The sequence below is a fragment of the Adiantum capillus-veneris genome, chromosome 12, assembly GCF_014529385.1.
Source record: "Adiantum capillus-veneris isolate H3 chromosome 12, ASM1452938v2, whole genome shotgun sequence".
NCBI lineage: Eukaryota > Viridiplantae > Streptophyta > Polypodiopsida > Polypodiales > Pteridaceae > Adiantum > Adiantum capillus-veneris.
Genome location: NC_140942.1, coordinates 110,614,439 through 110,627,042, shown reverse-complemented (window position 1 = coordinate 110,627,042; position 12,604 = coordinate 110,614,439). Strand labels below are relative to the sequence as shown.

Here is a 12,604-nt window from a genome sequence, read left to right as displayed (position 1 = left end):
AATCTGGTACAAACGGTGTGCATGAGACTGATGCAAGTCTAGGCTATGTCCGCGATGACGACGGGGATGACAAGACCGACACTAGGGCTGAAATCTGCAATCTTTCTACTGCTGTCCAAAAACGCTATGGGCTGAAATCTGCGACTAGTCCAAAAACGTTGATTTTGGGGGTTGTTTCTGTGGGTCTTTGACGCTGAAAATCTGCAGGTTTAGGGCTGAAAACAGAGGTTCCTAAAGGCTGAATCTGATGGTCTTACAGGGCTGAATCTGCTACCTTCTTAGGGCTGAATCTGCAAGTACTTCAATGATGAAAAAACGCTGCATTGCCGAATCTGCAAGGGCTGAATCTGGGACCAAAAATGCTAGAGGCTGAAGTTCCCAAAAACGCTAGGTTGAGGTTTTCTGCTGGCGAGGATGCTAATGCAAAAACGCTATCTGCTGGGATCTTCTGGCGATGACGTGCTGGTGCAAAAACGCTAGGCAATGGCTCTGCAAAAACGCTAGGCTTGAGAGGATCTTGCGGGGGGATCTTGCTTCTTGCTTGGAGGAAAATCCACGAAGGGTCTTGTTGGAGAAGTTGCTTGCTGAGCTTGGCTCCTGTTGCCTCTTCTGCCAAATAGTGCTAGCTCTAGTTTGCTTATATACAAACTTAGCAAAATTGCCCTACCTACTTTCCAACAAAAGTCACTTAAAAATAATAAGTGAAAAATGTCAAAAATAGGTAAAATAGGCTAAATGCACTGGAAAATTCCCCTCACTGATTCTGATGGATTCTGATGGGAATGCTTATGATCATATTGTGTGTGTCATGGATGCTTGAGAGTCAGTCGCCGCCTGCATCATCGCCTATGTCATCGCTAGAAGAATCTAGAAGTTTCTAGAAACATGGAGAAGATTTCAGAAAAAATCTAGAAGTTTCTAGAAAGCTCTAGAAAGTTGAAGAAGGATCCAGAAGGTTCTAGAAGGATCCAGAAGGCTCTAGAAGAATCTAGAAGGATCAAGAAGTTTCTAGAAGCTTGGAGAAGATTCTGAAAGAATCTAGAAGTTTTTGGAAAGCTCTAGAAAGTTGAAGAAGGATCGAGAAGGTTCTAGAAGAACTAGAAGGATCAAGAAGGTTCTAGAAGATTCTAACCTCCTCAAGAACAACCTAGAAAGTCCTAACCTCCTCAAGCACTAGTATAAATAGGGGTCTTGGGCCACAAGCCCCTCAGTCTTGCCAACACCAGTTGTGAAGCTCCTATGAGGAAATCCCTCTTCTAGTTCTTGTCTTATGTTCAAGTCTTGTCCTTGCAATCAAGCTTTGTCTTGTACTCAAGTCATGTAATCCATTCTTGTATCTAGCTCTCTTAATAAAGTATTAAGTCTTATAATCAATATTAAGCTTATCATCAATTCCAAGTTCTTGTACATTGTGAGCGCCTCCTCTTGCTCTCTTCTAGCTCTATACGCGCTCATATAAGTTTGGCAAGACTACCATCTCTTAATCTTCTCAAGCCATCATGGAGCCGACGATGGAAGGTCCCATCAACGCATTGCAAAGCATTCAAGCTCAGTTACAAGAACTTCGCGAGAGTAACGCTCAACTTCAAGCAGGGCAACCCCTAATCTTGGGACCGGAGTTGCAAGATCTTCAACGTCAAATTCAAGAGCTTCAAGAGACAAGCACACATCAAGCACAAGCTGCAAGATCCAGCTATTCTCAACAACATAAGGAGGAGCCGAAGGTCAGCATGCCTGAAAAATTTGATGGGACTAGATCAAAGTTTCGAGGTTTTCTCCAACAAGTGCGTCTCTTCATTCGAATGCAACAAGAGCGTTATCCAGATGATGCCTCTCAAGTAGGCCTTATTGGGACCCTCCTCTCAGGTACGGCTCTCTCTTGGTTTGCTCCCTTACTTGAAAAAGAATCTCCTCTCCTTCATGACTTTGAAGCTTTTGTGCGGGAGTTCTATGCAACCTTTGGGGATACTGACAGAGCAAGGGTTGCTGAAACCAAACTTACAAATCTCCGCCAAGGATCAAGACCTGCATCCGTCTATGCATCCGAATTTCAACAGCTCACTTGTGATCTGACCTGGCATGAGGAATATTTCATTAGCCAATTTCGGTGGGGATTAAAGGATGACATAAAAGATCTTTTATTGAACATGCGAAAGGTTCACACACTAAGCGAGTTCATCTCTCAAGCAATAGAATGTGATAATCGACTATTTGAGAGGAGACAAGAGAGGCGTCTTGGGGCAACATTGCGACCCCAAACAGAAGTGACACATAATGACTACACACCTCAACAGGGCCATGAATCAAGCATTGAGCCCATGCAAATTGATTCAGCACGGTTTCAACCTCTCTCAGCCCAGGAGAAGCAAAGGCGACGCATTAATGGCTTATGTATGTATTGCAGAGAGCAGGGGCACATAGTTCGACAGTGTCCAAGGAAGAGAAGGATGAAGGTTCATGGTGCAATGGCCTCAACGTGCTCGGAAAACATGGACGTCCAACCCCAATAGAGACCGACCGGTTGGACAAAAGACAAGCAAAAAAAGGTCTCTTTCTTCCCGCTGATTCCACTTCAAGTTTTATGCTACCAGTCAAGATCGATATGCCGGGTAGGCACATGGATTGTGAAGCATTACTAGATTCAGACACAACGGCGTGCTTCATGGACAAAGAATTTGCAAAAGAACAAGACATACCACTTGTGGAGAAGTCTAATCCAACAACTGTAGAAGTCATTGATGGTCGTCCCCTCGCTTCAGGGGATGTCAGGTATGAAACTCGCCCCATAGAAGTAACATTGCAAGAGCATGTTTCAAGAATAGAGTTCAATATTATACAAAGCCCAAGCAGTCCAATTGTTATTGGGCTACCGTGGCTTGAATTACATAATTCTGACATCGATTGGAGGGCTTGGAGAATTGAACCACGAAAAGTCCAAAAGAAGAAAGAAAGGCATAATAGGTCTATATATCTTGGAGCCAAGGTCTTCATGCGTGCAACCAAAAAGTATCCAACTTTCCTTATATTTGCAACACCAACCGACACGTCGACAACAAAAATCATGGAGGCATTGCCACGTCAATATCAAGATTACAATGATGTTTTTGAGAAGAAGAATGCAGACCTCTTACCGAAGCATCGACACTATGATTGTGCTATAGAGCTTCAGGGGGGAGCCCAACCCCCTTTTGGCCCAATATACAAGCTATCTCAAGATGAATTGGTAGAATTACAAAAAAATATTGATGAGAATCTTGCTAAGGGGTTCATACGGCATTCAAAGTCCCCAGAAGAAGCTCCAATACTCTTTGTAAAAAAGAAGGACGGAACTCTCCGAATGTGCGTGGATTGTAGGGGCCTAAACAAGATCACCGTCAAGAATAGCTATCCCCTTCCCTTGATCCCAAAGCTTCTTGAGCGCCTTGGCAAAGCAAGAATATTTACAAAAATAGATCTTCGTGGTACTTACAACCTAGTCAAAATCAAAGAAGATGATGAATGGAAGACAGCCTTTCGGACAAGGTATGGCCACTTTGAATATACCGTCATGCCATTTGGTCTCACAAATGCCCAAGCTGTTTTTCAACATTTAATGAACGATATCTTTCGAGAGTATTTGGATTATTTTGTGGTAATATATTTGGATGATATCTTGATATTTTCCAAGGATCAAGAAGAGCATGAGCACCATGTACGATTAGTGCTTGAAAAGCTTCGTGCATCAAGGTTATATGCAAAGTTGGAGAAGTGCTCTTTTCATCAATCTAAGGTGGAATTTCTTGGTTATGTAATTTCTGAAAAGGGAATCTCCATGGATTCAAAGAAGGTTCAAACCATCCTTGATTGGGAGAAACCCACCTCGGTAAGAGATGTTCAATGTTTCCTCGGATTTGCAAATTTTTATCGTATCTTTATACAGGGATACTCCAAGGTGGTTACGGCACTCACAAGGTTGACAGCCCATAATAAGTATGTCTGGGACTCAGAGGCCACGAAAGCATTTCAGACTCTCAAGCAAGCTTTCACGACCGCACCCATTCTAATTCACGCAAATCCTACAAAGCCTTTCATCCTAGAAACAAACGCTTCAGATTTTGCCCTTGGCGCTATTCTATCCCAAATAGGAGAGGATGGTCGAGTACATCCAGTGGCTTTTCATTCCAGCAAGTTCTCAGCTGCAGAAATCAATTATGAAATCCATGACAAAGAGCTCTTAGCAATCATCGACTCCTTCGACACTTTGCGTCACCTACTTGAAGGAGCTCCTCATAAGATCACTGTCTATACAGATCACAAGAATTTGGAATTCTTCATGACATCCCGCGTCTCGAATCGTCGCCAAGCCAGGTGGAGTGGTATCCTATCAAGGTTTGATTTTCTTATCTCTTATAGACCTGGCCGTCAACAAGCTAAGCCAGATGTCTTATCAAGAAGATCCTACCTTGCACGTAGAGAAGGAGACACAGCATTTGATCAACAAGAGTCAGTGATTTTGAAACCTGAGCAGCTTAAGCTAAACGCCACCATGAGCCAAGCTCCTGAAGATTCTACTTTTCTTTCTAAGGTGAAGACGCAAATTGCCAAAGACCCACTTGCTCAGAATATTAGACTACAACTACAAGGACAAGAGGTTAATGAGGACTTTCAAGAAATTGATGGACTAATTTACTATAGGGTCTTCTCTATATTCCGCCAGGACCAACACGCTTGGAGGTACTTCAACAACGGCATGATCTTCCTTCAGCAACGGCATTTTGGGGTTAATAAGACAATTGAGCTTCTCTCCCGTGACTTTTGGTGGCCTCAAATGTGGAAGCTTGTCAAGGAGTATGTAGGCACTTGTGACACTTGCAATAGATCAAAGGCCCCTTGTCATCGTTCTCATGGGTTACTCCATCCCTTGCCCATTCCAACCAAACCATGGTCATCCATCTCCATGGATTTCATTGTAGAGCTACACTTGTCACAAGGATTTGACTCCATTTTAGTAGTCATAGATCAGTTTACAAAAATGGCACACTTCATTCCAACCACTAAAACCATCACCAACGAAGATACGGCCAAACTCTTTCTACAGCATATCTATCGTTATCACGGATTACCGGATGAAATAGTTTCTGATCGAGGCCCACAATTCATCTCTAGCTTTTGGAAAAGCTTATTCAAGCTACTCGGAGTACAAATCAACCTCTCCTCAGCCAATCACCCACAAAGTGATGGACAAACAGAGAGAGTAAATCAAGTTTTGGAACAGTATCTCCGCTGTACTATCAATTATCACCAGGATAATTGGGTCGAGCTCCTATCGGTAGCAGAATTCTCCTATAATAACAGTTTTCACGCCTCCACCCGTCACACTCCATTCTTTGCTAATTATGGTCAACATCCCAAACAGGATATCCACAGACACTATCAAGTCAAGAATCCAGAAAATACAAAGAAGGGGATAAAGTGTGGCTCCTCCGACATGATCTGCATTCATCTCGTCCTGTCAGAAGCTTGATTATCGAAGGCTTGGCCCGTTTAAAATTATCCGTCAAGTCAATCCAGTCACCTAACGACTCCGATTGCCCTCATCCATGAAAATCCATCCGGTCTTTCATGTCTCAGTCCTAGAACCTTGTCACATATCTAAGATCCTAGGAAGAGCCCTACAACCACCTCCTCCGGTTGAGATTCAAGGACATGACGAATATGAGGTCGAGAAAGTCCTAGATTCTCGAGTTTTGCGTGGCAGGTTACAGTACTTGGTGCATTGGAAAGGCTATGATGTTAGTGAATGAACCTGGGAACCAGCACACAATCTACGGCATGCATCTCTCAAAGTCCAAGAGTTCCATCAACAACATCCATGGAAGCCCAACTCAAGGAACACCACAGCTCCTCGTGGAACTCGTCGCTAAAGGAGGGGGTAATGTCATGGATGCTTGAGAGTCGGCAGCTCGCTGCCTGCATCATCGCCTATGTCATCGCCTACATCATCGCTAGAAGATTCTAGAAGTTTCTAGAAACATGGAGAAGATTCCGGAAGAATCTAAAAGTTTCTGGAAAGCTCTAGAAAGTTGAAGAAGGATCCAGAAGGTTCTAGAAGGATCAAAAAGTTTTTAGAAGCTTGGAGAAGATTCTGAAAGAATCTAGAAGTTTCTGGAAAGCTCTAGAAAGTTGAAGAAGGATCCAAAAGGTTCTAAAAGAACTAGAAGGATCAAGAAGGTTCTAGAAGATTCTAACCTCCTCAAGAAGAACCTAGAAAGTCCTAACCTCCTCAAGTAACCTCCTCAAGCACTAGTATAAATAGGGGTCTTGGGCCACAAGCCCCTCAGTCTTGCCAACACCAGTTGTGAGGCTCCTATGAGGAAATCCCTCTTCTAGTTCTTGTTTTATGTTCAAGTCTTGTCCTTGCAATCAAGCTTTGTTTTGTACTCAAGTCATGTAATCCAAGTCTTGTATCTAGCTCTCTTAATAAAGTATTAAGTCTTATAATCAATATTAAGCTTATCATCAATTCCAAGTTCTTGTACATTGTGAGCGCCTCCTCTTGCTCTCTTCTAGCTCTATACGCGCTCATATCAGTGTGCAACTAGAGGATATGCATGTACACTAAGTGACTGGGCATGCACGGTCTACGAATAGACTCACAAAAGTGCCAAATCACTTCTAAATCTAGACTGACTGGACTGACTGAACCCTTGTCGTGTTGTAGCTTGTCCACGGACACATAGGGTTGGATGTGTCACGTGACATCCCCTCCTTTTCAAAGTGAGGTACTGGTACCGAACTGTATGGCGTCAAGGGAAATCGCCAATAGCATCCGGAATCCTGGAAGGGACTCTTCGCCGGCCCACTCTGATGTGTGGGTCATGCGGTACTTGAAGTTCATAAAGGTCTGCAACGCTTGCTTCTTTGGGCCACACCGAAAGCGACACAAAGTCTTCTGTGGCTCCTTCAATGCTTCAACTTTGTCGAGAGTCATACTTCTTTCTTCTTCAAGAATCTCAATGGCTGAAAATTCTTGAAACCATTCCAACACAAAAACATGAACATACCCATTCCATGTAAAGTGAGTGCAAAAAATCTTGTCTTCTCTAACGACTGTGTATGCAATGTAGATGAACATAGAGACGGAGTGACAAACCGTTCATCAAACATGTGCAAACAATGAGATCGCATCTTTCTCTTATGATCTAAAGCAATCAACTATGGCAATTCACAACGGAAATGCCTATGCTTCGTGCTCTTTCATGTGCTCTTTCTACAAATGTGTCATGCCAAGGAAGAGACGTGGAATGTGACTTCCTTGAATGCATACTTTTCAGCTTTTCATAAACAATCCGCATACATCCGTGCTCATTCATGAGTGAAACGTGCTCAACGTACAATATGTCATGCCTTTGGAAAGGGATCACATAAAGACGCTGACTAAAATACAGGAAACGATCACGAATGAAACACTCGTACAATGCGTGCGTATCAATCATGCGAACACATAATACTTCCTGTAAGGGTTCTTTGGACCTAGGCTCGAGAGCCAAGATCGATCCTTCTTGAATGATCGAATCTACGAGGTTAGCTTCGCTTGAAAAAACATTCACTAACTCATCCTTCTTGTGAACAATCACATCTTCTTCATGCAACTCATCATGCTTGTGAGAAATCACATCTTGATCATGCAAATCATCATGCTCATCATTATCATTCAAATCATCATGCAAATCCTGTGTATCATGCTGTGGAGAAGAAGAGACTGAGAGAGTCTCCTTTTCCCGAATCTCTTGCATTTGTGCCTGCACTTGAGAAAAGAGTCGCAACATCTCTTGCATTCTTGCTTTGTTCTCGCTATCAAATCTTGCTCGACTTTCTTTTTCTTCCAAGTCGTACTGACGCTCTATGGTTGCCATTTCTTCTTCGTAGGCCTTTCTTTCTGCTTCTCTTGCTTCGCGTTCTAACTTCCTGTCCATCATCCTTTTGTCGAAAGCCTCCATAGGAGTTAGTGCAATCCTTGACGTAGATGGGAAAGGGGGAGGGTCGGAAAAACCTCCTGGTAGGGAAAATTCTTCTTCGCCTCTCTCATGCCCATCGCCTGTATGCGAAGTATCCATTCCGCTTCGGCTGACGACCATTCTGAAGTCGTGGGTTCTTGTGGGTTCTTGTGGTCTTGGGTTCTTAAGTTCACGAGGAACTTGGGTTCTTGAGGGTCTTGGGTTCTTAAGTTCTTGAGGAACTTGGGTTCTTGGGGGTCTTGAGTTCTTGAGGGTCTTGAGGTTCTTTTTTTCACTTGCAATCTGTGTTCGAGAAGGATCTTCTCTTCACCCGAGTTCTGCTCTTTTCCGCGGGCGCAGCCCTTAGCGGCCTTGCGCTCACACCAAGGTTGCTTTTTCCCACCTCACGTCGATTGGCCGGCCGCTAAGTGCACGGTCCTCTCTCAATGAGTGAAAAGAGGCACAAGGGGAGGTTGGACAAGCCCTTCTTTCTTGGGATTCCTGTCACTCTTCAAAAACACGATTAGGAATTGACACACCCAAGCGAACTTGGGTTCGTGCGACCGCAACAAGCAAAAAAAATTATGTGGTTCTTGTGGTTCTTTCCTTGAGTGATACAGAACACTGCCAAAGCTCTGATACCAATGTTAGGTGCAATGGAATGACTGTTTGCGCTTTGCTCAAGATGAGTGCTCCGAATTGTGCTCAAGGTTCCTTTTGTACTTATGGAAGGTAGAGCCTTCCGTTCTTAATGAGAGAATGCTATGATCACAAACAAAGTGAATGGACACTGTGCGTGCAAGTGTATGAGACTGAGAGAGAGATAGAAGAGAGATACGACACCAGAGACGTAAAACCCTCCTCCGAAAGCTCCACTCTCGTCGGCGAGAGTAGTCTACTTATGATTGCACAATCTTGTATAAACGGTATGCATGAGACTGATGCAAGTCTAGGCCATGTCCGCGATGACGACGGGGATGACGAGACCGACACTAGGGCTGAAATCTGCAATCTTTCTACTGCTGTCCAAAAACGCTATGGGCTGAAATCTGCGACTAGTCCAAAAACGTTGATTTTGGGGGTTGTTTCTGTGGGTCTTTGACGCTGAAAATCTGCAGGTTTAGGGCTGAAAACAGAGGTTCCTAAAGGCTGAATCTGATGGTCTTACAGGGCTGAATCTGCTACCTTCTTAGGGCTGAATCTGCAAGTACTTCAATGATGAAAAAACGCTGCATTGCCGAATCTGCAAGGGCTGAATCTGGGACCAAAAATGCTAGAGGCTGAAGTTCCCAAAAACGCTAGGTTGAGGTTTTCTGCTGGCGAGGATGCTAATGCAAAAACGCTATCTGCTGGGATCTTCTGGCGATGACGTGCTGGTGCAAAAACGCTAGGCAATGGCTCTGCAAAAACGCTAGGCTTGAGAGGATCTTGCGGGGGGATCTTGCTTCTTGCTTGGAGGAAAATCCACCAAGGGTCTTGTTGGAGAAGTTGCCTGTTGAGCTTGGCTCATGTTGCCTCTTCTGCCAAATAGTGCTAGCTCTAGTTTGCTTATATACAAACTTCACAAAATTCCCCTACCTACTTTCCAACAAAAGTCGCTTAAAAATAATAAGTGAAAACTGTCAAAAATAGGTAAAATAGGCTAATGCACTGGAAAATTCCCCTGACTGATTTTGATGGATTCTGATGGGAATGCTTATGATCATACTGTGTGCAACCAGAGGATATGCATATACACTAAGTGACTCGGCATGCACGGTCTACGAATAGACTCACAAAAGTGCCATATCACTTCTAAATCTAAACTGATTGGACTCACTGAACTCTTGTCGTGTTGTAGCTTGTCCACGGACACATAGGGTTGGATGTGTCACGTAACATCTTGACATGGTAAGATGTACAGACTTTTTCGCTTTTGGCATTGACTAATGACGTGGCACTGCTATACACATTTCCGCTTTCTACGCTGGCAACTTTGGACAGTTTTAGCGCTCGCTTTTGAGAGCAGTTACTTTTAGGAGTAAGTACTTTTGGACATGATGCTTTTGGGGCTCTGCTTTTGGCACCCCTTGTATTGTTTATAAGTGCTAAAAGAACCACTCCTTGAGAGCATCTGGACGTAGAGTCTCCAAGAGAGTCGGACTTCAAGAGTTGTACTTTGCAAACAACAATTGTGTGCAGCTATTCATTCGCGACCAACTCCATGTGCTCGAACCTCAACCGACCAGTAGCAGCCAACGTCTATGTTGCTGCACCGGTGGCCGAGGCCTACATGTGCTAAGGCTATCTATTTCGAGTCTCCAGCTCAACATCATCATTGTCTACGCATTCCGCATTCTCTTCCCGAATCTCTCTCTTCTGACTCGATGTCGCTATCTCGTTCCCTATTAGAATCCATGGCTTGTGCTGCAAAAAGTGGGATGGATACTCCGTAGAAGAAGAATCTATTGAAGCTCTTATACCCCAATTCTTCAAAGAGAGTAGACACCGCACGGCGGAGTTCCGAACCTAGATGTACTGGCCCCATGTAATTGCTTCCAGCAAGGGATCGGACAGGAACACAGAGATCACACACTTGGCAACACAACTTGAGAGTAGTCGACACGACTTGGCGGAGTTCTGAGCAAAGACGCATTGGCCCCAAAGACCGGCGCCCTCTCTTCTGAGGGAAGAGAGGGCGCGAAGCAGATCCATTGCACAGCGTGATGAACTGTTGCTCGCTGACTGAGGAGGGGGCCGAATTCTAACGATCGGTGGATGCTTCTACGGCCACTAGAAAAAGCTCACACACAGCCTGCACACCCCTGCATTGATACCGTTGGCCGGCTGAGAGCTGCTCGCGTGCTCATCGCAAGAGAACCCGCAGAAGAGGGTATTGTTATAAAGAACCCTGATCCCAACTTGGCTATTGTGGATTTCAAGCGGTAGTTGGAAGTCGCACAAATCAACTTCTTAGCTTCATGAAGGAGCCCTTAAATGCAAAACACATACAGAATCAACTGCTAACAAGTCTACGAGAGATGGCAAAGTGTCACAAACCCTAATCTAAAGTTGGCAATGAAGGTCCAAGCAAAGCTGAAAGCTATATCTGCTAAGAAGAATTCTCATACTCCTGTCTTATTCAACTTCTTAGCTTCATGAAGGAGCCCTTAAATGCAAAACACATACAGAATCAACTGCTAACAAGTCTACGAGAGGTGGCAAAGTGTCACAAACCCTAATCTAAAGTTGGCAATGAAGGTCCAAGCAAAGCTGAAAGCTATATCTGCTAAGAAGAATTCTCATACTCCTGTCTTATTCTTTGTCTCAGTGGGGTTGCTACTTTGTGATAGCAAACATATCCATCTTCAATCCAATAAACAGATCGTTCTCTCCGTAATGTAACTTTCCCAGTATGGTTGAAAATCCCGAATAAATTATATATCCCTAGAAGAGATTCTAGTTCTTGACAGTGGACCAAAGTGATAGCATTCACTCTGGGCCTTCTGTAAAAAGCATCTTTTGTTACATTCTTTTCTCCCAATGTATGAACAATCTAGAGTGGAGAACACTAGCTCGTCTGCCTGCTTGCTTGACAAGTTCCTGTGGTTGAGAAATCCGAGCAATAAGAAGCCTTTCTCAACTCCGCACATAACAGAGATAGTAAGAAATTGGCATAGAGACAACCAACCTTCTCGCATTTTATTTTCAAGGTCTCTGAGAGTAGGCTCGATCAGCTCCCATCCAGAGGGGTATTTAACGCGACTGGTCCTCACCTTAGGCATCCCTGCATGAACAAAATTTGGTTTACACAAATTGTAAAAAGCATGCAAATCATATCTCCACACCATTACAGGCATGAGAACACTGGCTATCGTATAGAAACTTCAATTGCAACCTGGAAAACGCCAGTGAAGCACACTGAAAGCTACTCGACCTTTAAAAGAAAGTTTCCTCAGAGTTTAGCTGTGGTAGGGAGCTTTGCCCGTTCAGCTTCTGCGTGAAATAGGGTGTTCTTTTCTGAGGAACACGGGAGCGAGGTCGCGCTTTGGGGGGGAGGGAGAGTAGAGAGAGAGAGAGAGAGAGAGAGAGAGAGAGAGAGAGAGTTCAAACATACCTGAAGTTCTGAACAAGAATCGACTAACGTAGGAAGCGTAGGAAACAGAACTTGGCGTCAAGGTCTGTGTTTCCGGGTTAGTCTATGTGCTTAATTAAGGTTCCCGAATAGTGCTTATTTATTATTTACTATTTATTTATTATGCATAATTATATATGCGTGTGTATGGTCTGGTCGTTTTTTAACAAATCATTAAAATCTGCAATCTATCTATGTATTTGATTAAGGTTCCCGAATAGTGCTCACAAACAGCGGCAATTTTAAATATTTTTTATTTATTTATTATGCATATTATAATCTGGAAGGTTTGGGTGAGTCAATTGATACAATGAGCTCAAGGTGGTTTGAAGCTTGAAAAAACCATGGCTATATACAGTAGAGAGAGAGAGAGAAAAACAGTGAAACTCACATTTAATAGATTATAGTGTACATACAATATATTTATAGCATATATTATTATTGGTTCATATACAAAAAAGAAGTGTTTATATACAAAAGGTCTCACAGTCAGTATCCAGCAGTTCATATCTCC

The 12,604-nt window shown here is 43.6% G+C and overlaps 1 protein-coding gene across 3 annotated transcripts in view; it reads right to left on the bottom strand.

The window, feature by feature from the left end:
• LOC147446316 (protein BUD31 homolog 1) overlaps positions 1-12,230 on the bottom strand; it is a 64,292-nt gene extending 52,062 nt beyond the window's left edge. Inside the window, exons 1-2 of one of the 3 annotated variants that reach the window (XM_086525577.1) lie at positions 12,073-12,230; positions 11,647-11,742 (exon numbers count right to left, since the gene is read on the bottom strand). In XM_086525577.1, coding sequence (XP_086381703.1) covers positions 11,647-11,740 — 94 coding nt within the window. In that variant the 5' untranslated portion in view covers positions 11,741-11,742; positions 12,073-12,230. Of the gene's footprint in view, positions 1-11,646; positions 11,743-11,853; positions 11,969-12,072 lie in introns of those variants that run through there. The other 2 variants (XM_086525578.1, XM_086525579.1) reach the window with 2 other exon arrangements.
• Between the last annotated feature and the right edge of the window lie 374 nt (positions 12,231-12,604).